Below are 26,674 nucleotides of genomic sequence, written 5' to 3' on the forward strand. Positions count from 1 at the left end.
GAACAATGAGACGACAGTGCTACAGTGCTACAGTAAATAATAAAGTTAAGAACAAGCTTTCTATGTTTACTATTTTGTATGTTGATTCTTTTAAAATTTAATGTAGATACAGGCAGGGAGATGGATCCAAGGTCTAGGGCATATACTTTGCATGTAGGAGGCCAAAGTTTGACCCCACCACCTCATGATCCCCCAACAATGGGAGTGACCCAAAGCACTAAGCTAGGAGTAGTCCCTGGACATCACCAATCATGGCCCCCAAACGAAAAACAGATCAACAACAACAAGATGTAGATTGGACACGTTTCCATAAATGAATCCATTTCTGAGTAGAATAAGTCTTTTAGCCAGCTCTTTTTTTTTTTACAGTGCTGAAAATTGAACGCAGTCCTCATGAATAAAAGCTAGCACTTTACCACTAAGCTATATCCCAGCTCTGTTTTATTCTGCTTAATGACTATATAGTATCTTATTATATGAATAAGTTATAATTGATTTAATTCCTATTGAAGTGTATCTAGGAATTTCCACCTTATTATTGTTAAGTCTCAAATCTCAAAAAAAAAAATCTCATATTTTAGTAATGCTATCCATGGGGTAACTTCCATTTTTTTCTTTGATTTTTTTTTTAATTTAATGTAGAAAAAAAGTGGCAATTGTTGATATAATTCTAGGATTAAAATTGATTAGATAACAAAGTTGCAATATTAATGTCATTTGATTTAGAAAATAAATTTATGTGAACATTGTTATATTTGATCGCAGGTAAATTTTTTTTTTTTTTTTTTTTTGCTTTTTGGGTCACACCCAGCGATGCTCAGGGGTTACTCCTGGCTTTGCACTCAGGAATTACTCCTAGTGGTGCTTGGGGGACCATATGGGATGCCGGGGATTGAACCTGGGTCGGCCGCGTGCAAGGCTAACGCCCTACCCGCTGTGCTATCGCTCCAGCCCCCGCAGGTGAATTTTTTAATTTAGAATTTATTAAGGTTTTTTGTTGCATGATCCAGATACTTCCAGATCAGGGGCTGGAAAGCACAGTGGATAGGGCATTTTCCTTGCACGCAGCTGACCAGGGTTCTATCACTGGCATTCCATATGGTCCTGGAGCACTGCCAGTAATTCCTGAGTGAAGAGCCAGGAGTAATCCCTGAGCATGCCCGGGAGTGACCCCCCCCCCCAAAAAAAAAAGCAAACCCCACAACGAACAAACAAACAAATAAACTTAAAAACAGACACTTCCCAATCTATGGTCTTGGGCCAGAGTCAACAAGACAGCAGGGCTGCTGGGACTTCCAAAGTATGGGGGTACAGGGACCACCCCTCATGCATTAGGCTATCCACCCTGGCTCCAAAAAACACCAGCGTTCTCAGCCCAGCACTGGTATCTTCAAAATCTTTTTCTTATTAATTATTTACTTGTCTTCCCTCTGTCAAACCCTGAACCAACCACTTCCCTCAGGCTGCCTGGAGAAGTTCGAAAGAGGAACACACAGAGCAGAAGAGATCCGGAGAAATAGCCATGGGAGCTGGAGACGGCACCTTCACGTGGCGAAGAGGATGACAGAGGCCACCATCCTGCAGAAGAGCCCCATGGTGGAGGACAAGAGCTGTTGCTTCAGGGAGGGTTCCTGGCATCACCAAGGATGGGGCTTTTAAACACAGTCCCAACCCCAGCTCCAGAGCCAGCTGCCCCACTGGCTGTGAACTGGGCTCCTGTGTCAGTGTCCCTGAAATGGGGCTGGTTTGGAAGCTGAGGCTCAGAACAGATGAGTTCGGGGGCTGTGGGGCAGCCAAGCTGCTGAGGCTCTCATCTGTCCCTGGTCCTTCCAGCACCATAGCAGACAGTGATCTGCTCAGGACCGGGAGGTGCTCCTCACCACGGTGGGGTTGGAGACGAATTCCATACGAGCATACATCTTCAGGGGACAAGGGGCTGTGGCGGAAGAGCTGCTCCCAGGGCAGAGAAGACAGGCAGTCCCTGAAACTATTAAGCGACTGGTGTCTCTGCAGAGGGTATTTGTGAGGCGGTGGAGTGGAGCTCTTGGCATAGCTGTAGTGGTGAGGATGGGTGCTGCCCCCAGACCTTTGATTTGATGGGTATTCAGCCCAACTGACACTCATTATTCATGAGATAATTTCTAAATTATCTGGGTGAAGTTCTGGGTGAAAAACTCAGTGGATATAAGCTAATGATCCTGCAGAGCTGCATGGGCTTCTGAGAGGGCTTCGGAACTCCAGATTACACACACTTACATGCTAATGGAATTAAGGTCCTCAGGAACATTATTAGCAGGCGCTGTTGTAATTGTCCACTTAGAAATGATCGCTGACACGTTTGCCAAGTGCACTAATGAAGAGGCACCTCTAAGAAAGGCGTTGCTCGGCCATTGTCTCTTCCATCTTGATTTGGTATCTATTCCCACAAATCCAGAGTAGAAGAGGTCATAGTCATAACTAGCTTGGTATCCAGGTCAGTATTTCTTTTCCTTGGCTTTTGGGCTGTACCCAAATGTGCACAGGGCTTACTCCTGGCTCTGTGCTGAGGGGTCTCTTGAGGCGGGGGGGGGGGGGGGTCAGGGGACCATATGCAGACATGGGGATGGGAGCTAGGTCATCTGCATTCAAGACAAGTGCTTTCCCTACTGTATGATCTCTCCAGCCCAGGTCAATATTTCTTGAGAAACTTCTAGGATATCTTTTTGAAAGAATACACCTACCAGATCAAACCTAGGATATCACCCAGGAGGCTAGAAGTTGCCTTTATCTATTTAATTATTTATTTTGAGATGAAAACTGGTTATTAGTAAACTCAGAAGAGCATTTTAAAATGTATGGTCAGCAGTCCATTAACAAGTATTGCTTGAAAGAAAAATTTGATATATAAATAAACTTGAAAAATAATAAGACAACATATTCATGTATTGGACATCTTGAATACTTCATGTAGATGGTAAAGTTCAAGATTTTTATAAGAATGTATATAATCTTTGACTTCTTAAACTTTTGGGCCTGAAAACATCGCCTGATGGCGTGAGTATCTCAAGACATAGATCTAAAGTCTAGTGTATATGATTTCAAAATGCCATTCTGTTTTGAGACTTCTCATGCTGTAGAAGTAAGGAAATGTTCTAACTGCTTCTTACATACTTTAGGCGGTGTACAAATCACATCATTAAAGTCATATAAGAATGCTGGGCATTTTCAGTCTCAACAAAATTGCTGGCATCTTGTAAAAGTCTTAGAAAGATTATCAGATAAGTTACCTTTAATATACACACACCACTAAGGTTTAGGATAGGTCATGGAATGGCACTAAGGTAAATATTATTCTGATAATTTGCATTTATCAGAAATCTTGGCTTTTAAAGGGAATACATAATTTTTCATAGAATAAACTGGACCGATAGCACAGTGGGTAGGGTGTTTGCCTTGCAAGTGCCTGACCCAGCTTCGATTCCTCCGTCCCTCTTGGAGAGCCCAGCAAGCTACCAAGAGTATCCTGCCTACACAGCAGAGCCTGGCAAGCTACCTGTGCCATATTCGATATGCCAAAAACAGTAACAACAAATCTCACAATGGAGATGTTACTGGTGCCTGCTCGAACAAGTCGATGAACAATGGTACGACAGTGCTACAGTGCTACAGAATGAACAAATGATTGAAGAAAGTTAAATACTATGGTTTCTGATGTCAGCCAGCCTAGAGATTATTCTTCAACTAATGAGATATTTGACTGTGGTCAAATTATTTAACTTACTTTTGATTCCATTTTTCTATTTCGTAGAGTAATTATAAACAACAGTATTGGTTGATTAACCCAGCGGGGGTTACACAAATTATCACTGTATCACTATATCACTGTCATCCCGTTGCTCATCTATTTGCTCGAGCGAGCACCAGTAATGTCTCCATTGTGAGACTTGCTGTTACTGTTTTTGGCATATCCAATATGCCACAGGGAGCTTGCCAGGCTCTACCGTGCAGGCGAGCTACAAGAGTTAATACAAGAGAAAAATCAGTGCTAGCTACTCAATGAGCTCTTTTCTTGTTTGTTTTTTCGGTCACACCTGGCAGTGCTTAGGGGCTTTCAGCGGGCTCTGTGCACAGGGATCACCTCCAGCAGGGGCAGGGGACCAAATGTGGTGCCCAGGATTGAGGCCCTGGCAGGCCGCGTGCAAGGCAGCTACCCTCCTCACTGCTGTGGCTCGAGCTTGCCGAGGTGTTCCTAGGAAGGTACAGCTGCCGTCCTCACCAGCATGATACCTTCCTTCTTCCCATGCGTGAACCCTGCCACAAAGCACTCTCGAACCCCACTCGCTTCCCACAGCTTCTGTCTTTCACTGTTCTTGTTTCCCGAAGCATGTCTTCAAACTGCTGATGTTAAAAAGGAGTGATAGTGGTAAATGCTAACTGATTTCTGGAATCAGAGGTAAAGACAAGGAAGGCTACTGAAATAATTCTCAGGGCAGACTACAGACCTGTTTCATGCACTTGGGCTTTTCCTAGCAGGCAGCATGTTGCCCAAGGGCTGGACCACAGTCTACATTCAGTGCTTCCAGGTTTCACATGGGCAGCTGTGTGTTTCCATGCCATCACCACCTGGCACAGGTGGTTGTTTTGCAAAGGCGAGGTGCTCCTTTGCAATCTCCTAAGGAAGCCAAACAGGTTCAAGAGCCTTCACTTGAATGACAACCCAGACAACAGCACCCTCCTGGAGAATGCTTGACCCGTACGGGCAGTTCCTAACTTTCCAGTAGGTTCTGTGCCAACAACAGGAGTGCTGAAGCATTTCTTAAATACTCTTTCAGAAGGGTTTTTATCTCCCAGCCAGCCTGCAAAAGCCATTTGGCCCAGTATGTCCAGTGGCACCTCATTAATCAGCCCTTTCAAAATATTTGGAATATGGAAAAGGGAGTTTAAACTCAGGGTATCATGGCATGCCCCGTGCCAAGGACAGACAACCTCCATCCGCTGAGAGGCAGTCTGTGTGGTGCAGCGGTTATTCTCATAGATGCTGGCATAGTACATCTGGGCTGAAATTTTGACTCTCCTCTTGTTATTAGTTAAGGAAACTAGTGTATATTACTACATCTCTCGGAATCCCCCATCTGCAAAATGGAGGAGACAATATACCCCCTGTGGCGTGGTGCTAGGGACCAAACCCAGGACTTTACATATACAAGGCATTGTAAAGGTCCAATCACCGACCACATTCCTGGCCTTGCTTTTCATTAGATGCTAGAGTATACATAATTTTTTTCTTTTCTGGTGGGGGGCGGGCATACTTGGCGATGCTCAGGGGATACTCCAGGCTTGCACTCAGGAATTATTTCTGGTGGTGCTCAGGGGCCACGTGGTATACCAGAATTAGAACCCAGATCAGTTGCATGCAAAGCAAGTCCCCTACCTGGTGTACTATCTTAGGCTCTAGCCCCTAAAATTCTTTTCTTAACAGAATAATTTATTCAGTAAGACTTAGAAATTATGTATGTATGAATGTATACATATGTGTATATATGTGCATGTATAGATACATATATACATTATGCACATATATGTATGCATTATTCATATACATATGTATGTATGAATATATATAAGTTTCAAATACTCAGGGATCACTCTGGTGGGCTCAGGTGTTTTTAATGTAGGATAACACTCAGGGAACTATGTGTGGTGCTGGCAGGAATGGAACCCAGCTAGGCTACATGCTAGGCAAGTGTCTTACTCATTGCACTATCTTATTGGTGCTAGAAAATAATGCTTTTTAGCATTCTAACAATTAATCAATTAATTTAGATGCTCTTCACACTTAGTAATGGTTTAATTATATAGCAGGTAAGCTGTTTTAGTTAATTTTTTTGACTTCTTAAAAACAGACATTGATCATGAAGATCCATTCATTTATTTAATTAGTTACGATTCATGGGAATTTGTTCGGGGATAAATAAAGGAAAAAACTCTTCATCCCCTTTTTAGATTATTAAGGAAATTCAGACTCAGAAATAAGGTACATTATTTCTTTCAAAGTATTAAGGGTTATTCATTATGTGTGAGCAATAGTGTTTATGAAACCACTGGGAATCATCTGTATCTCAAGTGACAGATGCATGAGGTTGAAAGTTTTGCATGGATATAAATTAATATTTAGGTCCTTACAATGTATTAAACTTTAGCAATGTATTAAACTTCATCACAGGTCATATTTCCTACTAAGCATGTAAGAAAATTTATAAAAGTATTTGCAAGTAAGAGCTTTCTCTTCCTGTCTGTGTGTCTGTCCTCAGTGGAAGGAAAAAAAAAAACTGGCAGTTGAATAAAATCTCTGGTAAGGAGGAAGAAGTATGTGTAGGGGGGAATTAGGGGTCTTCTGCCAGGTGTAGAAGGGAGCCCCATTCACTCTCAAATCTAGGAACAAACAGGTACCCCCACCAGGATTTACTTTCATAAATCAATACTCCACTGAGCTTGGAGAGATAGTATAGCAGGTAATGTACCTGCCTCGCATGTGGCTGGCCCAGATTTGACCCCAACACCACACATGGATCCCTAGGCACCAGGAGTAAACCCTGAGCACTGAGCCAAGAGTAAGCCCTGAATACTGCCAGGTATGGCACAACAGCAAAACAAAAACCTTAATCAATAACCCACCTTATGTGTTTTTTTCATGTAGGCTATGTTCTCACAAGACATATTTTCTCCTGTTATGGCTGTGGTTCATCTGAACCACATTCCCGAGGTATAATGGTGTTAGACTGTCAGACATCTAATGGTGTTACCTGAGGGCCTGGGGTTTGGGATTAGCTGGAGACAGCATGCCTTGTCTGAGTCTGATCCTGCTTTGCACCCCAAAGAAACAAGTCATTGCATCTTGCAATGGCTGTTTGTTACCAGTCCTCTACATATTATTTATAAAATATTCAATTTAGGGATTGAATAAATAGCTCAGCTGGCTGTGCTCATGCTTTGCACCCCCAGGACCCCCTGGTCCCTCAAGCAACTACCAGCACAGCTGAGAGTAGCCCCAATACAAACAAACAAAAAACAAAATAAAGTTACTTTTCCTTACTTTGTCAAGATTGACAGAACCCAGAAAAGTTACCAAGAGAAGTACCATGCTATAAAAGTGGCATCCCATCTTTCTCCGCATTAGCAACACAGCAGCCAAACAATCAAAGAAACAGTTCTAAATTGGCCTAAAGCCAGCAGGGCAGTAAATGCAACACAAGGGGAATTATATTTCTCCATAAAGGAGAAGCAAAACAAGTGTGGCTTACAAAATGTTTTCCTGACTCAGTAGATACTGTACTTGCCATGTAGTTGTCTACTTATTAAGTCACCCTAAGAGTTCTTAAGGAAATCCATGTCTTAGAAAAGACAGGCTTGCCTCATAAAATTAGCTAAAACTGTGACTTAAATACTTCTTTTAACAGGATGCAATAACGAGGATTGGATGTACCCTCTCACTTGAAAAAAAAATTGACCAAAAACTAAGAGAAAGAAAAGAAATAGGAAACAAGTATTCCAAAAACTGAATGTCAGGCAACATAGCACAATGAACCCTGTGATGCTCTGGGATGATTTCCAGGTTATGGAGGGGAAATATGACAGAGAAATATGGACTCTAAATTGAGAAAAAAAGAGCTGAGAGATTGATGAAACTCAGATGAATAGATGTGAGAGCCAGAGAGAGAGAGAGAGAGAGAGAGCAAGAGAGCGCTTATACCTAGGGCTACAGATGCCCTGAACTCCACCAGGAGTGATTCCTACACAGAGCCAAAAGTAAGCCCTGAGCACAGTTGTGTGTGGTCCCCAAACAAAAAAAAATAACGCAAAAATCATGAAGACCTACACATTGCTTGATTGAGTACTGAGCATAGAACTAATCACCTTTGTGTGGAGAGATAAGTCTGTGGTTGGGGAAAGAATCATCTGAAGACCCAAAGTGATAATGGAGTGGGCAGGGCCTTGCCATGTGGCCGACTGGGATTCAATCTCCAGCACCTCATAGCCCCCCAAGTCTGCCAGGAGTGATCCCTGAGCACAGAGCTAGAAGTAAACCCTGAGCACTGCAGGTGTGGCTCTCAAACAAATGATCCCTGAGCTCCGAGCCAGGAGTAAGCTCTGAGCACTGTCTGGTGTGGTCCCCAAACAAACAAGCAAAACAACTATCAAAAAAGAGAAAGGGAAAAGGGAACTTGCTTATTTCAATTAGTCCAAATGCAAACACTCATAATTCATGGAGCACCGAGTAAGGACTAACTCTGGGGAAGACCTAACTTTGGGGAATAATAAGATCTAGAATGAACAATGCAGTGGGCCGGTCTAGCAAATTATAAAATATATGAAAAACATTTGAACTGTATCTAAGTAATTCCATGACCATGAAACAAATGTTAGAATACTTATTGGAATATGAAAATATGCAGGACCCCAAAATATAAAATTAAGAACGCTCAGGGGCCAGTGACATATTTCCAGGCATGCAAATGAGCAAGGAAATGTCACTCACAACGAGGTGATATCTGAAAACCAATCAGATGAAAATACCCAGAAATGACACAGATAATAGAATAAGCTCAAAGAAGCGTGTTGCCCTTAGCACACCATAATCAAGAGTGCACGCATGGCAGTGAAGTGTGTGAGACACCCACCCTGCCCAGGACAATAGAAAAAAAAGCACAAAAACCAATCATAAGAGATACAAAGAGGGGTTAGAGAGATAGTACAGTGGGGAGGGTGCTTGATTAGCACATTGTCTACTCGGGCCTCTCACCCAGCCCTATAGATGTCCCAAGCCCCGTCAGGAGTGATCCTTGAGCACAGAGCCAGGAGTAAGCCCTCAGCACAGTTATAGTGGGTCCCAAACTAAAAAACTATTAAAGAAAGTTATCATAAGTCATGTCATAATTGAATTGCTCAAAACAGTGATAAAGAGAAAATCTTAGATGCAACCAGAGATTAAGAGATAGTTACACAAAAATATTAACAATATCATATGTATCTATAAGTAATATGTATGATGCCAACAGCATAAAAGCTGATAGGAGAAATAAAAATAAATTATTGTAAGGTTTTTGTAAGAAACGTTCTAATGCTACCAGTAGGTAAACTGTATAAATTACAGGTCAAGGTTAAAGAATAAAAAAGGATTTACCACGCTAACAAAAATAAAAAGAAATTTACAATAATTATATCAATATCAAGTGTGGCATATTTAAGAATAAAGAGTATCACCAGGATAAAGATGATAATTTTGTGGCATATCCTGAGCCATAAATAAGTATCAATAAATTTAGGGTTTAACTCATACAAAATATCTAACTCAATACAAAGAAATAAATAACAAAAATGTCTAAAAAGATCCCCAAATATTTGTAAACCAAATTTCATCCTTCTAAATATAATGAGCCAATAGATATATGTCAAAAAGTTAGAAGCCCTTTTGAAGCAAATGAAAATGAAAACACAACATCAGAATTTACAAGATTACTAATCAGTATTTATGGGGAATCTAAATGCCCAAAATTAAAAAATCTTTCATCAGCCTGCCACAGTGGCAGGGTGGGGTGGGGGGAGATGGGATTGGGGAGGGTGGGAGGGATGCTGGGTTTACTGGTGGTGGAGAATGGGCATTGGTGAAGGGATGGGGTTCCGAACTTTGTATGAGGGAAGCATAAGCACAAAAGTGTATAAATCTGTAACTGTACCCTCACGGTGACTCACTAATTAAAAATAAATAAATTAAAAAAAAATCTTTCATCAGGTATCTTAGTTTCTGTTTTAGGAAACAAAACTCTTCAACAAATGATTCTGGAGCAGTTGAATATTCATATACAAAAAGGTAAACTTCAGTCTATATTTTGTGTCACATACTAATATACAATCCAGCTGGAGAGATAGCATAGCAGGCAGGACACTTGCCTTGCAAGTGACCAACCTGGGTTCAATCCCCAGCACACTTTATGATTATCCTGTGCACTGCCCAAAGTGATCCCTAAGTGCAGAGACAGGAGCAAGCTCTGAGCACTCCTGTGTGTGGTTCCCCAATACAAAACCGAAGAAAAAAAATTAACTCAAAATAAAACACAGACCTTAAGGAAAAACTCTAAAATTCTAGAAGAACACAGGAGAAAATCTTTGTACCCTTGTGTAAGGCAAAGCTTATTAAGATACAATATTAAAAGTACAATCCATGTGGGATATAACCTGATAAAATGGACGTCATTAAAAAAAGAGGGACTTTCAGTTTTTAAAGACACCATAAAGATAATGAAAGGCAAGACACAGAGGAGAGAGAAAATATCTGCAATCTTCATAAGTGAAAAAAGTACTTGGATCCTGAAAATACACACTCTGAAAACTTAACCTAAAGAGTTAGACAAGGGACTAAAATATAAAGAGAATATATCGATGGTAAGATATGCACATGAAAGATGTTCACCATCATAGGTCACCAGAGAGATGTAAATTAAAATCACGAGATACTGCACTATTACATGTCATCTGTGCCTAACATGAAAAGACTAACTGTGCCAAGTGTTGACAAGGAGGTGAAGGAACTAAAACTCACACACCACTGGTGGGCAACAGCACAACCTCCTTGGAGAACAGTTTGGCATTGCCTTAAAGAGTTAAACATGGATCTGCCATAGGAATTAGTTATTCCATTTTTAGGTATTTACCCAAGAGAAAAGAATGCATAAGTTCTTAAAAAGACTAGTATATGAATATTCATGGCAGTTTTACTTGTGGTAAACTAGTACCATCCAAATATTTATCCATATTTGAATTTTCAGGAATGACTTACTATTGTGTATGAACATGATAATTATATTACTGTTGTTTTGGGGCAGCTCCCAGGACTTACTCTTGGCCCTGTGCTCAGGGATTACTCCTGGTGGGGCTCAGGGAACCATGTGGGGTACTGGGGATCATATCTGTATTAGCCATGTGCAAAGTTTTACCTGCTGGACTACTGCTCCAACCCGAATGGTGATTTTATTAAAATACAGGAATCACACCCAGCAAGGCTGAGGTAGGGGCGAGGGGATGGGAAACATGTGGTACTGGGGAAAGGGAGCCAGGGTCTCCTGTATGCAAGACATGTGCATATTCCACTTGAAATGTGTCCCAGCCTTCCATACTGAATTTCAGTGATGCTCACCTGAAACTTATATGGTATTATATAATGATAATTCAATAAAATATTACAATCCCACAAATATCTATCAACAAATGGATTGTTTTGTAATATATATGCCCCTGTGCCTAGCTGTCTTCACTGGTGCCCCTCAGAGGGGGTGGGTTGAGTCTCCCTCCCCGCCCCGAGCAGAGCCCCCACAGCCGAAGACCTCCAGAACCCAGCCACAGCCATGCCAAAGGCCCCTCTCTACACGTTTGAATGAGCCTCATGCATGAAGGGACCAGCAGAGGAATCCAGGTATGTGGGACCTGGGGCTGAGATCTCCAAGCCTGCTCATACTGGGACTGGGCCTCTTGCACCCAGATCCCCCATTTTCCAGTAGCTAGGCGGTCACACCCAGGGACTGCCCCCAGCGCCGTGTAATTCCATCAAGGGCCAACATCCAGAGAATAAAACCAAGCTCCCGGAAGCATCTGTGACCTCTTATTGTCTAGTTCTCCCTCTCAGAGAACCCAGCAAGCTACTGAGAGTATCCTGCCTGCATGACAAAGCTTGGCAAGCTCCCCATGGCATATTTCATATGCCAAAAACAGTAAGAATGATGGGTCTCATTCCCCTGACCCTGAAAGAGTCTCCAATGCGGCACTGTTGGGAAAGATGAGTAAAGAGAGGGTTCTAAAATCTCAGGGCTATGGGGGCTGGAGTGATAGCACAGAGGGTAGGGCGTTTGCCTTGCATGTGACCAACCCGGGTTCGAATCTCAGCATCCCATATGGTTCCCTGAGCACTGCCAGGGGTGATTCCTGAGTGCATGAGCCAGGAGTGACCCCTGTGCATCGCCGGGTGTGACCCCCCAAAAAAATCTCAGGACTAGGACGAATGGAGACGTTACTGAGACCGCTCGAGAAAATCGGAGGTCAATGAGATGATGATGATGATGATATATATGAACAATCACAACATATATCTTAAGGTTGCACAACAGTCACTTGTCAATTATATCTCAGTAAAGCTGGACAAAAAAGAAGGGGAAAGACCCCAGGTGGACAAGCAATTTAAGGTATAGCCCTACAATGGACACTACTAAGCAATAAAAGAGTAGTCTATTGACTACTATGATTAAATTTGCATAAATAGAACACTATGTATACATCTTAAAATAGTTATGTTTATTGGGCTGGAGCGACAGTACAGAGAGTAGGGCATTTGCCTTGCATGTGGTCGACCCGGGTTCGATTCCCAACATCCTATATGGTCCCCTGAGCACTGCAAGGAGTAATTCCTGAGTGCAGAGCCAGGAGTAACCCTTGTGCATCACCAGGTGTGACCCAAAAAGAAAAAAAAAGTTATGTTGATGGAGAGAAGGTTAAAAGTTTATTTACTATTTGATTCAATGTACATTAAACTCAGAAAATGTAATTTATTGTGAGAAAAAAGTGGATCTCTTATTTGGGGGCAGATCACTATTGAGTGTATTAACTGTTTTATGTGAATTATATGTCGAACCTTATGAAATGACACATTTTAAATATGTACAGTCAATTATATCTCACTAAGGCTGTTTAAAGAGTGAGAACTTCTGCCATTTTTGAGTCTTACACCAATCAAAGCTCTGTGTGTGTGTGTGTGTGTGTGTGTGTGTGTGTGTGTGTGCCATAGGAGACAGGAAGACAGGGAGAGACTGCAAATGTAGGTGCCGTAAATCAAAGCCTGTCTCACTTGTCTTTCCAGCTGCCCCTGGTCACCCTAAGAGTTAGGGTGGTATACATGGGTAGACGCTGGCAGCCAAACTTCATCATCATCATTATCATCATCATCCCATTGATCGTCGAATTTCTCAAGCGATCTCAGTAACATCTCCATTCGTCCTAGCCCCGAGATTTTAGAAGCCTCTCTTTACTTGTCCTTTCCAATGGTGCCGCATTGGAGGCTCTTTCAGGGTCAGGGGAATGAGACCCATCATTCTTACTGTTTTTGGCATATCGAATATGCCATGGGGAGCTTGTCAGGCTCTGTCATGCAGGCAGGATACTCTCGGTAGCTTGCTGGGTTCTCTGAGAGGGAGAACTAGACAATAAGAGGTCACAGCTGCTTCCGGGAGCTTGGTTTTATAGTCTCTGGATGTTGGCCGTTGGTGGGATTACACCAACAAGGAGCCAACCTTGGAGACCATAATCTAGACGTGTGTAGCAAGGCTATGAATGAGCAAGCTCGACCACAGACTCCCTGCCATGGCCGAGGCTGTGGTTGAGGACTCGGAGTGGAGAACTTCATGGCTATGTCAGTTTGCAAGGAGATAAGGCACATATGGAGCACCTTTCAAACTTCTAGAGTGATTTAGCATAGCACAATGTCCAAACATAGGATCATCTTCCAGATAATTCATGGGGAATTTTAATTTTTTAAATTTCTTTAATCTTTTAGTTGTTGAGGCATACTTGGCAGTGATCGAAGTTTACCACTGGGTCTGTGCTTAGGGATCACACCTGGTGATACTTGGGGGAAATGTATGTGGTGCCAGGGATCAAACTGGGATCAGCTAGGTACAAGGCAAGCACCTTAATCTCTGTGCTATCTCTCTTCAGCCCATGATTGGTTATTAATTTTATAAAAGCAATGTGTCCATTACAGATTAGATACAACAGCAAAACCCTCTCAAACATAAAAACAACAACTCTGATCCCCTACTAAACAACTCTGATCCCCTACTACAGGTAATGGCAATACTGCTTTAAAGCACTTGGCTTATGCCGCCCAACCTCAAGACAGCCTGTTTCATTTGGGGCACCCCAGAGGTGGGTGGGTGAGGCCCCTCCCCGCCCCAACAAAGCCAGCCCCGCCAGCCAAAAAACATCCAGAACTCAACCGCTGCCAATCTCCACGTGCTTGGACCAAGCCTCAGTCATGAGTGAACCTATTTCTGGACATCTCATACATCACACTACTCATATTCCAAGAGTAAGGCACCACATTTGATGGAGTTTAAAGTAGAATGCAACCAATCTTAGAGGTATGTATATATATATATATATATATATATATATGTCACTGGTCACTGTCATCCCGTTGCTCATCGATTTGCTTGAGCGGGCACCAGTAACGTCTCATTGAGAGATTTATTGTTACTGTTTTTGGCATATCCAATACACCATGGGTAGCTTGCCAGGCTCTGCCGTGTGGGCGTGATACTCTCGGTAGCTTGCCGGGCTCTCCGAGAGGGGCGGAGGAATCAAACCCGGGTCGGCCGCGTGAAAGGCGAATGCTCAACGGCTGTGCTATCGCTCCAGCCCATATATATATGTATATATATATATATATATAAATAAATATACACGTGCACACACATATATATAAAAACAGACAAGGCTCAACTAAAGTAATCTCTTACAGAAGGGCTTAATGGCCCCTGGGTGAAATACAACAATCTTCACACACTCTCCTCCAAGGAAACTTTTATGGAGCATTTTCAGTGGTTTATTCATAACAAAAAATACAAAATAAATTATTTCGGTTCTGCTTTGGGGCAAGGGTTGAGGTTCAGAATGGAAACATCCAAAATATGGTGGTGTGAAGGTATAATGGTGGTGCGATTGGTGTTTGAATATTAAATATAATCAAATATTGTGAACTACTTTATAAAAAAATTTTTTAAAAAGTACTTGGCTGTGAGTAAAGGGTCCTAAAAAAAGGCTTGCTTTGAATTATGGTAAATGTATGTGCATATCCTGTTTACATGGACTGACTATTCTGAGGTTTCAGTGATAATCTGATGGATCTATTTTTGTGTTTCTTTTTTGGGGGGGGCATTCTATGGAAATTAACAATTGCACACAAAATAATGGTGATTATGTGTGAGTACAAGTCCTTTAAAGATGGCTGCCTTCCCACTCAGGGTTGAAAAAGAGTTATCTTGCTGGAAGAGAGGGGTCGAAAATATCAACAGAAAACAATAAAACGTTTGAACACGAAAACACAGGCAGTAAGTGCTGTTGTCCTCTCAAGCTACGGTAGTCTGAGTCCCTCACGGAGCCTATCCAAGGGGCCCCTTACCTTGTGCACACAAGACTTCGCATTCAGGAAAAACAGCTCCACCGTAGTTTTATCCTTTAAAAACGATATGCTTTCAATGTAAAACCTGCAAAGCAATATAAAAATTGATTCCTTCAGATTTCTTTCCTTCTCTTGGCATGATTTCATTTCATCATTCAGTTTTCCCCCCAAACTGAGGGATTTGATGGGGGGCGGGGGAGGGGCAGGGGACCAATGCAAGCCCAGTGCTCGCAAAGCATGAGCCCGGCCCTCTGAACCATCTCTCCAATCCAGTACAGAGAGAACTGTGAGGAAGTGGAAATGGTGGTGCTGCTTCTTGTTTAATCCTTTCAAAGAAGCCCATCGGGGCCAGAGAGATAGGACAGTGAGTAAGATTCTTGTCTTGTACATAAGCTGACTTGGGTTTGGTCCCTGACCCCAGGTATGGTGCCCTGAAACCTACCAGGAGTGATCCCTGAGTGCAGAACCAGGATTAAGCCCTCACACTGCCGGATGTGGCCCTCAAAACAAAAGTAAATCATTAAATAATAAATCTGTACCACAGTATGTCTGTTTAGTAGTATGTGTACCCATATTTGCATAAATGCACACATACAGATAATATTCTTTAGAAGTTTTTGTGCGTTGGAAAGTGAGTTCAAGAGAAACCCAAAGTAGTGACCACTGAAAAGTCTACTTTATCCCTGTTGCTCATTTTTGGACATACATGCTGGGAGCTCTTATACCTCAGACAGCTTCAAAACAAAATGCAGGTGAGTTCTGAGAGTTGAATGAGAAGTCGGCTGAGTAAGCCCATATAATTAAATCCTGAGGCCAGCTCTCACCGCGGTGGTTTTCAGATTTGGAGTGGGTGTGAGGGCCCCACGCCTACCTCACCTCACCAACAGGCAAAGTTCAATCACGCCCTGCCCCCCATCCTTCTTTATTTATTTATTTATTTTTTTTTAATAATTTTATTGAATCACCATGTGGAGGGTTACATAGTTCTCAGGATTATGTCGGTTATACAATTCTCAAACACCCTTCCCTTCACCAGTGCCCATCCTCCATCACCAACCCCCCCAGTATACCTGCCGCCCCCTCCCACCTCCCCAGTCCCCACCCTTGTACATGATAAGTTCCACTTCGTTTATGCCTTATCTCGATTACATTCCATGTTTCAACACACAACTCACTACCATTGTTGGGGTTTCCCCCAAAAAAGGAAAGCAGTCCTATTGCCAAGGAGGCATTTGATAGTTCTCCACTGCTAAGAATATAGAGATATTAAGTCCCGCTGTTTGTTACATAACTTTTCTTTTTCCCCCTTGCCCCGCGCCACCGAGTTCACGCCTGTTTGGTAATCGCCACGCTGCCTGACAAGGGAAAAAAAAACCGAAAAGGATGGTTATTTCCCGTCATCGGCAGGCGTGGGGCTCCGGCTTAGTTGATAGACTAGTAGAGTTTCTGCAAGCAGTTTCTGGAACCGAAGGGCTTGCGCTGGTATCGGCTCCGGCTCGAGATTCCACCAGCGTCCCACTGTTCCATGTACATAATTTTTCCCCTTATATCCCATTCCCACGCCACCAGGTCTGTTTGCTTAATGGACATCACACTATGTTTTACACCACGCCGCGTTTCTTCCCGAGAAAGAAGGATATTTCTTCTCAGCCGGCGTGGGGATATAGCTTAGTTCAGTCTAGAGAGATGGCTACCACTTTGATTGCCTACAATATTTCAGCAACAGACTTACTATTCTTGTTTGGATCTCCCACAAAAGTCCGACCCATTAAAAAGGGACATATTACAAATTGCTGATGCTAAGATGACATTAGGTCGCGCGGCCGCTGTCGCGGCCGCGCGGTTTTGGGTTTCTGTATAAAGTCCAGGAAAAGTACAACCAGAAATATCACTACAAACTTTTACCCTTTTATGGTGCTCATAAGATGGAGAAGCCTAGAGAGAGGCTCGGCGTCTCCATTTTGCGCTCAGGAAAACCTCGGATCCTGCGCTGTGCTCAGGGGGGAGGTGTGGAGAGAGAGAGAGGTTAAAAGAATTGGGGGATGCCCGGCTCCCACTGTTTCAGCGCACCGTGGGGTCTCTGGTCCCATGCCGGAATTAGTTCAGCCCCCATCCTTCTTTAACGTGCCAGACTCCAGGACTTCCCTGGGCATGGAGCCACCGTACTTAATTCTGGTCTTTTGTCATGCAAATCAGACGGTTCCCAGCCTCACGATACCCCACCCCTCACCCCCTAGCCTGGGCCCCTTTGCTCGAGGGATCAGTGAGGGCAGCGTTGACAGCTCTGGAGTGGGGAGGGGAGGAATGTCTTGAACAGCTTCTGTTTGTAGAGTCCCTAATGATGAAGCCGACTGCAGAAGACTGAGCTAAGCCCTGGGGTGGGTGAGTGGGTCAGTGAGGTAATGGAACTTCCCCCACCCCCTGCTTCAGTTATTGGAGTCCTGACTGATGAATATGCATGGAAGGAGGTAATATCCTAAGACTTAGTTCAGGCCTGGAGAAGAATTTGCTCCAGGATTGGTGAGACTAAAGGTGAAAAAAGGGCTAATGGTTAACCAGCAGATAGCCAGCTGATCCTTAGCCCTGCAAAGTCCTGATCGGCCTCGGGCATTTGCCCTTTGGATCACCCTCTCAGAGAGAACATAAATCAAAGAATTCCAGGAAAAGAAGGAGCCCTTTATATGTTTACTTCTGAGGGTTGGTTGCTGACAGCAAGATGGGGGACCCTGCTAAGGTTCCCTAGGGAAAATAGTATTTGAAGCCTGAACCAGCTTGATGGGGGCCTTTGCCACCTAAGACCCGCCTCAAGAGCCCAGAAAGCTACTGAGATGCAGAAATCCAGGTCCCTGCACAGGTGGATCCTGGAAAGAAGAAGCTGGACCCCAGAAGGACAGGCTCCCAGCCTAGAACAAGGCCACATGAAGACCAGCTGCGCGCAGCCCTCCCCCTTGGCAATCACCCTTGCAAGGGCCCAGGGAGGCCAGTTGGAGACTGTCTAAACTAACTCAGCAGAGGAAGAAGCGTGCTCGAGCTCCATGCTTGCAGACTTTGCCATTGGATGTGTGCGGGGCTCTCTGTTCTGGAGAAGCCCGTGTTCTCTCCTGAACCGCTATCTTAATGTACCTCCCTTTATTTCCTCAATAGACGACTTATTCACTTCTATCTGCTGAAATTCTTTTCTGAGGGAAAGGTGACAAACCCCAAAGGCCCGGGTAAGATCTAGGATTGACTTTCCTGCAAAGTGCAATTTATGGCTTCAGCCTGAGTCCACGGCTCTCTGAGAAATTGGGTGTTGGGGATCATCTCCCATACCGTGCAGGACAGGTGGGCTTACTGCGCAGCCTGACAGCTGCCTGCTGGTGGTGCTGGCAGGATGCAAATGTCTGCGCCAGGGAGGGGCTCAGAGCAGACTTTCATCAATCTTTCATGTCCCAGGGGCTTCCCCGGGTGGCAGAGGTGGATAGAGCAAAGATGTAGATTCCCTTCTCGTAGCTTCCACTTCTTTTTTCCCCACTTCACATAATAAGCCACCTGGAAACCACCACTCGGTACTGGCTTATCTTGCTTATAGGTCAAATTAATGAAGAAATATGAGGAGGTTAGGGAAAAGGCAAATTATGGACCAAGGCAGGGAGGGAAATGAACTGGAGAGAAAAAAACGGCTCTGGGACCACAAAGACCTGGAATCTGGAGCACGGTCTCAATCATTTACCTGTTGGGTGGTTAGTTAGTTACCCTTTGCCACTTCTACATTGGGCCTCATCTCTTTCCTACCCTGACCTCAGAGGATTTTAGAAGGATGTAATGAAGAAATATATGTAAAATACAAAAGAAATATTAACAATTGTTAATAAACATTTACTTTCTGAATTGTAATGCTGGAAGAAGTGATTTAAAGGTTTAGAGCACTTACAGTGAGACTAATGAAATTTACTTAGGAGCACTGTATAAAAACATTATGGTTTTATATAAGGCTGGAGCGATAGCACAGCAGGTAAGATGTTTGCCTTGCATGCCGCCAACCCGGGTTCGATTCCTCCGTCCAGCAAGCTCCCGAGAGTATCCCACCTGCATGGCAGCGCCTGGCAAGCTCCCTGTGGCATATTCGATATGCCAAAAACAGTAACAACAAGTCTCGCAGTGAGACGTTACTGGTGCCCGCTCAAGCAAATCAATGAACAACGGATGACAGTGCTACAATGTTACATAGTGACCTGACATGGGTAGGGAAAGGTTAGAAGGAGAGAGTGGAGTTGCCAAGAAGTCATGAGTTAGGGAGAGATAGACCAGAGACTATCAGAGGATCCAATGGAACAGAAGCAGAGAAATGGGATGTGGACAGGAAGTACGGAGTGCAAAGGCCAGCTGCTGCCATCCAGCTGAGGCAGCTGCTTCCAAATGTCCCTGTATGTTGAAGGACCTTCCGGTTCAACAAGATGTATGGCCCGAGGGGCGCTTTCTTTCCTGCTTTCTTTGCTCCTGCATTTGATTTATTCTTAATTTTTATTTGGCCTTTGGGGGCCACACCCAGTGGGGCTCAGGACCTTGCTACTCCTGCTTTTGTGCTTAGGAGTCACTCCTGGCAGTGCTCAGGGAATTCAAACAGTCGGCCATTGCAAGGCAAATACTTTCTATCCCTGTACTATCTTTCTGGCCCCCTGTTTCCACATTTAATAAAGATCTCTGCTAATCCCTGTTCCCTAAGACAACACGCACAGGCTCCGAGGTGACGGTCCTGAAGGTGCAACGTGTCTCACAGCTATTTCCTGAGCTCTCACTCAAGGATTGGGGCAACACCCTGAGTACTTTCTTTTTCCTTTTTTGGGGGAGAGTCACACCCAGTGATGCTCAGGGTCTATCCTGGCTCTGCACTCAGGAATCACTCCTAGAGTTGCCCACGGGGCCATCTGCGGTGTTGGGGTAGGATCAGGGTCCGCGGCATGCAAGGCAAACACCTCATGCGTTTTCTCTAGGGCCCCTCTTTCACTTTTAATTGACCTTTAATAGGTTTCCCACACTGTCTGAAAGTAAAGCCTTCGTATGAAACCTTGTGTAAGCTAAAACGATATGAATTGAAGAAGTCACCATTAGTTTATAAGGAATCTTCTCATACCAAATTAACACATGAAACTTTACTCATGACTCTGGTGCTCCTTTTGAAGCTTCCACAAAACTAACACTATTTTCACCTTTCGTCAGAAAAGTGAAAATCGTCTGGGCAGGAGCAATAGTACAGTGGGTAGGGTACTTGCACACAGCCTACCCAGCTTTGATCCCCAGCACCCCATGAGGCCCCCTGAGCCCCGATGATCTCTGAGCATAGAGTCAGGAGTAAACCCTGAGCACCATTGGGTGTGGTGCAAAAAGTGGAAATCCTCTTTAGATGTCTTTCTATTCACTCAAAGAGGCACTAATGCAGGTCTCTGTCAAAGCAAAGAGGTACAGTGCAAATACTGGAAAAGTGGGAGGTAGCTGTATTTCATTACCTCTAACAGAAATGTATTAACTGTACACCATCAATGAATTTTCATACCAAATAAGTTAATATTTGAAATTAGAGCCCTCATTTAAGACCTCTTATTGTTACTCAGCTTTTCCTGGGGGCGGTGGGGTGTGCTCCAAACAGTGCCCATGAGGTTTTCTTTTTTTTTTTTTTTGGCTTTTTGGGTCACACCCAGCGATGCTCAGGGGTTACTCCTGGCTTTGCACTCAGGAATTACTCCTGGCGGTGCTTGGGGGACCATATGGGATGCCGGGGATCGAACTTAGGTTGGCCGCGTGCAAGGCAAACGCCCTACCCGCTGTGCTATCGCTCCGGCCCTGCCAATGAGGTTTTCGAACCCCGCCAGTGATTCTTGTCCAGTCAGGCTGGTGGGTCAGTGCATGGTACTGAGCCTGCTATGCTGCTCAGACTCCAGAGTCTGGTGGTGCTGAGGTCTCAAGGCTGTAGCTTTGCTCAGGAGAGCACGAAGTGCCATGAGTCGAGCCTAGGTTGGAAGTACGTGCTGTAACCAGGCATGTGATCTAAGCACTGCACTATCTTCTGTCCCTGTCCCCATACTTCCCTGCTTTGATCCTGGGCACCACATATGTCCCCTGAGTTCCACCCGGAGTGACCCCTGAGCACAGAGGCATGAGTATCTACTACACAGAACCAGATGTGGCCTAGAACCCCCATCCCTATCGCTCCAAAACCCCACTTAATTCAGTGCTTATTATTTCCATCCCCACCCCCCATTGATCTGCAATATGAGCCATATACACACAGGCTTAAACACTGTGGCTGGATATAAAACTAAGGTGGGGGTGAGAGGGACCCTGCAGGGTTTGTTCCTTCTGCTCAGCACCGAGTCTCTCTCCAAAATATGGGCAGCATGTGACCCAACCAGAGCAGTCAGATTCTTTCACCTTGGATTGGAATGTGCCAGAGCTCAAAGGTCAAGGTGGGGGTCTACTTGCTCTGCCACTGGAACCCTGATGAAATTGCCCATTGTTCTAAAGAACAATCTACCTGTGTTTTAGATCCCTGAGAGGCCTTGAATTCTGATTTTTTTGAGAACTGTTTTTTTTTTTTTTTTGCTTTTTGTGTCACACCTAGCGATGCACAGGGGTTACTCCTGGCTTTGCACTCAGGAATTACTCATGGTGGTGCTTAGGGCACCATATGGGATGCTGGGAATCGAACCCAGGTTGGCCTCGTGCAAGGCAAACAAACGCCCTACCCACTGTACTATTGCTCCAGCCCCTTTCTGAGACTTTTTTGTTTTGTTTTTTGGGTCACACCTGGTGATACACAGGGGTCACTCCTGGCTCTGCACTAAGGAATTACCTCTGGCGGTGCTCAAGGGACCATATGGGATACTGAGAATTGAACCCGGGTCGACTACGTGCAAGGCAAACTCCCTACCCACTGTGCTATCGCTCCAGCCCACCTTTCTGAGACTTTTTATTTATTTATTTATTTATTTATTTTTGAAATCTCTCTTTTTTTAAATTTATTTATTAGTTAGTCACAGTGAGGGTACGGTTACAGATTTATACATTTTTGTGCTCATATTTCCCTCATACAAAATTCGAGAACCCATCCCTTCACCAGTGCCCATTCTCCACCACAAATAAACCCAGCATCCCTCTCACCCCCCAATCCCATCTACCCCCACCCCACCCTGCCACTGTGGCAGGGTATTCCCTTTTGTTCTCTTTCTCTAATTAGGTGTTGTGGTTTGCAATAAAGGTGTTGAGTGGCCATTGTGTTCAGTCTCCAGTCTACATTCAGCACGTATCACCCTTCCCCCTCCTGGCCTCCAACTACATTTTACTTGGTGTTCCCTTCTCTATCTGTGTTGCCCTCTTCCCAGAACGTGAGGCCAGCTTCAAAGCCATGGAGTCAACCTCCTGGTACTTATTTCTACTATTCTTGGGTGTTAGTCTCCTATGCTGTTATTCTATATTCCACAGATGAGTGCAATCTTTCTATGTCTGTCTCTCTCTTTCTGACTCATTTCACCTAACATGATACTTTCCATGTTGATCCACTTATATGCAAAGTTCATGATCTCATTTTTTCTAACAGCTGCATAGTATTCCATTGTATAGATGTACCAAAGTTTCTTTAACCAGTCATCTATTCTAGGGCACTCAGGTTTTTTCCAGATTCTGGCTATTGTAAATAGCGCTGTGATGAACATATGAGTGCAGATGTCATTTCGACTATACTTTTTTGCTTCTCTGGGATATATTCCTAGCAGTGGTATTGCTGGGTCAAATGGGAGCTCAATTTATAATTTTTTGAGAATCGTCCATATTGTTTTCCAGAAGGGCTGAACCAGTCGGCATTCCCACCAGCAGTGTAGAAGGGTCCCTTTCTCCCCACATCCTCTCCAACAGTGGTTGCTTTTGTTCTTTTGGATGTGTGCCAGTCCCTGTGGTGTGTGGTGGTATCTCATGGTTGTTTTGATCTGCATCTCCCTGATGATTAGTGATGTAGAGCACTTTTTCATGTGCCTTTTGGCCATTTGTATTTCTTCCTTGGGAAAGTTTCTGTTCATTTCTTTGCCCCATTTTCTGATGGGGTTGGATGTTTTCTTCTTGTAAAGTTCAACCAGTGCTTTATATACCCTTGATATTAACCCCTTATCTGATGGGTATTGGGTGAATATCCTTTCCCATTCTGTAGATTGTCTTTGTATTTTGGTCACTGTATCTTTTGCGGTGCAGAAGCTTTTTAGTTTAATGTAGTCCCATTTGTTGATCTCTGTTTCCACTTGGTTGGCCAGTTGCATGTCATCTTTGAAGATAACTTTATCTTCAATATCATGGAGGGTTTTGCCGACCTTGTTTTCAATGTACCTTATGGTTTGTGGTCTGATGTTGAGGTCTTTAATCCATTTTGATCTGACTTTTGTGCATGGTGTCAGGTCAAGGTCTAAGCCCATTCTTTTGCATGTGGTTGTCCACTTGTGCCAGCACCATTTGTTAAAGAGGGTTTCCTTGCTCCACTTCACATCTCTTGCTCCCTTATCAAAGATTAGATGATCATACATTTGGGGTTGTGTGTAGGGATATTCCACCCTGTTCCATTGGTCTGCGGCTCTGCCTTTGTTCCAGTACCATGTTGTTTTAATTGTTACCGCTTTGTAGTAAAGTTTGAGCTTGGGGAGGGTGATGCCTCCCATCATCTTTTTCCCAAGAATTGTTTTTTGGGTCACAACTGGAGATGCACAGGGGTTACTCCTAGCTCTTCACTCAGGAATTACCCCTGGCGGTGCTCAGGGGACCATATGGGATGCTGGGAATCGAACCTGGGTTGGCCGTGTGCAAGGCAAATGCCCTACATGCTGTGCTATTATTGATCCAGCCCCCTGAGACTTTTTAAAGTTTAGTTTTCCTTTAGTTTTCTTCCTTCCTTCCTTCCTTCCTTCCTTCCTTCCTTCCTTCCTTCCTTCCTTCCTTCCTTCCTTCCTTCCTTCCTTCCATTCTTTCTTTCTTTCTTTCTTTCTTTCTTTCTTTCTTTCTTTCTTTCTTTCTTTCTTTCTTTCTTTCTGTCTCTCTTTCTTTCTTCCTTCCTTTTGTTCCTTTCTTTCTGGCTTTTTGGGTCACACTGGCAATGCTCAGGGCTTACTCCTGGCTCTGCCCCCAGGAATAACTCCTGGCAGCTCTTGGAGACCATATGGAAGTGCTGGGGATCGAACCCAGGTCGGCTGCATGCAAAGCAAACACCCTACTCACTGTACTATCACTCTGACCCCCTCCCCAACCCCTTTCTTTCTTCTTCTTCTTTTTTTTTTTTTTTTTTTGCTTTTTTGGGTCACATCCGACGATGCACAGGGGTTAGTCCTGGCTCATGCACTCAGGAATTACTCCTGGCGGTGCTCAGGGGACCATATGGGATGCTGGGAATCAAACCAGGGTTGGCCACATGCAAGGCAAACACCCTACCCACTGTGCTATTGCTCCAGCTCCCCCCCCCCTCTTTGATTTTGGATGCAGTGCTCAAGGCTTACTGCTGACTCTGCTCAGGCATCACTCTTGGAGGTGCTCAGGAACATATACATAGTGCTGGGAATTGAACTGGTGTTGGCAACCTGCAAGACCGGAGTCCGGCTACTATCTTTCTGGCCCCTCCTTCAATTTACTTTGTTAACCACAATGACCAACAGTTGCTTTGTTCACTTGCTGGCAAATAAGGAACCTAAAGTAGAGGGACTTTCCTATGTGCTTCGACACCCATGTGCATTTCACGCAACCTCCACAGAAGCTGCAGGCAGTGCACGATGGACCCATTTGGCAGAGGAGAAAGCTGAGCTACAGAAATGTAAAGTTATCTTTCCCAAGTCATATGCTGGAACCTGAATTCACGCCAAGGCCTATGAGACTTCAAACTTCATCGTTCAAATCAACGTGATACAAAGCTTTATTCTGTGATAACAATCTTGATAACATATAACACGTGTGCAATAACCAGGAGTCCGGAGGGAGGGACACAGTGGACTGAGCGAGGAGAATGCTGCTAACCTGAAATCCACGGCACCAGGTGTCACAGGAGAGCAATGGCTGACCTGAGTCTGAAATCATGCATGAGCTCACCAGGTACAAAGAAAGAAAAGGCATTGCAGAGAAGGCCTGTTAGCCAAATCAAGTCTCTTGCTTGCCTTCAAGAATTTAAGAAACTGAAGGTGGGAGCTTGGTGGTTTCATGTCATGCCAACTTGTGACTCATTCAAATCTAAAGAGATAACCTTTAAACTAGGACTGGAGCGATAGCACAGCGGGTAGGGCGTTTGCCTCGGAAGCGGCAGACTGGGGTTCGATCGGTCCCTCTCCGAGAGCCCAGCAAGCTACTGAGAGTATCTCGCCCGCACGGCAGAGCCTGGCAAGCTACCCCAGGCGTATTCAATATGCCAAAAACAGTAACAAGTCTCACAATGGAGATGTTACTGGTGCCCGCTCGAGCAAACTGGTGAACAACAGGATGACAGTGCTACAGTGCTACCTTTAAACTAAAAAAACTGGCTACACCTGGCTTCTGAAGCTCTGGTCGCCCCCTCTCTGTGAAGTGCAGTTACCAGGTTCTTATCTTGTTTCCCACCATTTTCTGGCGACCTGCCCTGCTGCCTTCTACCTTTCTGCAAAGGCATCTGGTTACCTGCTCTATGAACCAGGATCCCGTCTCTTTCCTCACGGAGGCCATTGTAAGGACTTCATATTTATGAAGTGTGTGAGATGTATGCACAGTCCAGTCCGCCGGGAAATGGTTCCAAGAGCACCTATCAACACTTACCCATGAATGGAAAACAAGATCTAGGGCTTTTTAGTGAAGGAACTGTCCCAGGCTAGTAAAATAAAGACCATTTGTTTCCACCCTTTTCTACAAAAGGATACTGTTTCTTTTCTTAATTCTTATTGTGAGCTATTTTTGGGGGTGTGTGTGTGGGGGGGATAGGCGGACACACCTGGGCAGTACTCAGGGGTTACTCCTGGCTTTGCACTCAGGAAACACTCCTAGATGTGTTCCTGAGGCCACATGGGATGCCAAGGGGTTTAGAACCCAGTTCTGCTGCATGCAAGGCAAGCGCCTTATCTGCTGTACTATCTTTCTGGCCTCTTGCTGTGATTGCACTATGATTTTGTGATGGTGAAGCCCATGATCAAATTTTCAGCCTCAAAATTAACCTGGGCAGATGTTACAGAGACACAGAGGCAAACCTCCCAGAGTTAAGAAGTGCAAATCTGTTGAACTGCAAAGATGGTACAGGGATCAAGGCACTGTCTTTCATGTGGCTGAATCAGGTCAAATTCCTGGCATCACATGGTCCTCTGAGCACTACTGAGAGAGGCCCCTGCATAGAGAGCCAGGAGTTGCCCTAAGCACAGCTAATTGTGGTCCACAAACCAAAAAACAAAACAAAACAAAAAGCAGTTGCGATTTGAGAAATAACTTTTTTTACAAATGTATTTTACTTCCTGGGCCCCTCCC

The 26,674-nt window shown here is 44.2% G+C and overlaps 1 protein-coding gene across 3 annotated transcripts in view; it reads right to left on the reverse strand.

The window, feature by feature from the left end:
* The window catches only part of FRMD4B (FERM domain containing 4B), a 240,204-nt gene that overhangs the window by 119,436 nt on the left and 94,094 nt on the right, over positions 1 to 26,674 (reverse strand). For all 3 annotated transcript variants that reach the window (XM_004612789.3, XM_055136461.1, XM_055136462.1), the window contains exon 5: positions 15,200 to 15,284. In XM_004612789.3, the coding sequence (XP_004612846.2) occupies positions 15,200 to 15,284 (85 nt within the window). The remainder of the gene's footprint in view (positions 1 to 15,199; positions 15,285 to 26,674) is intronic.

This window comes from Sorex araneus, chromosome 4 (assembly GCF_027595985.1).
Source record: "Sorex araneus isolate mSorAra2 chromosome 4, mSorAra2.pri, whole genome shotgun sequence".
In the NCBI taxonomy this organism is placed as follows: Eukaryota; Metazoa; Chordata; class Mammalia; order Eulipotyphla; family Soricidae; genus Sorex; species Sorex araneus.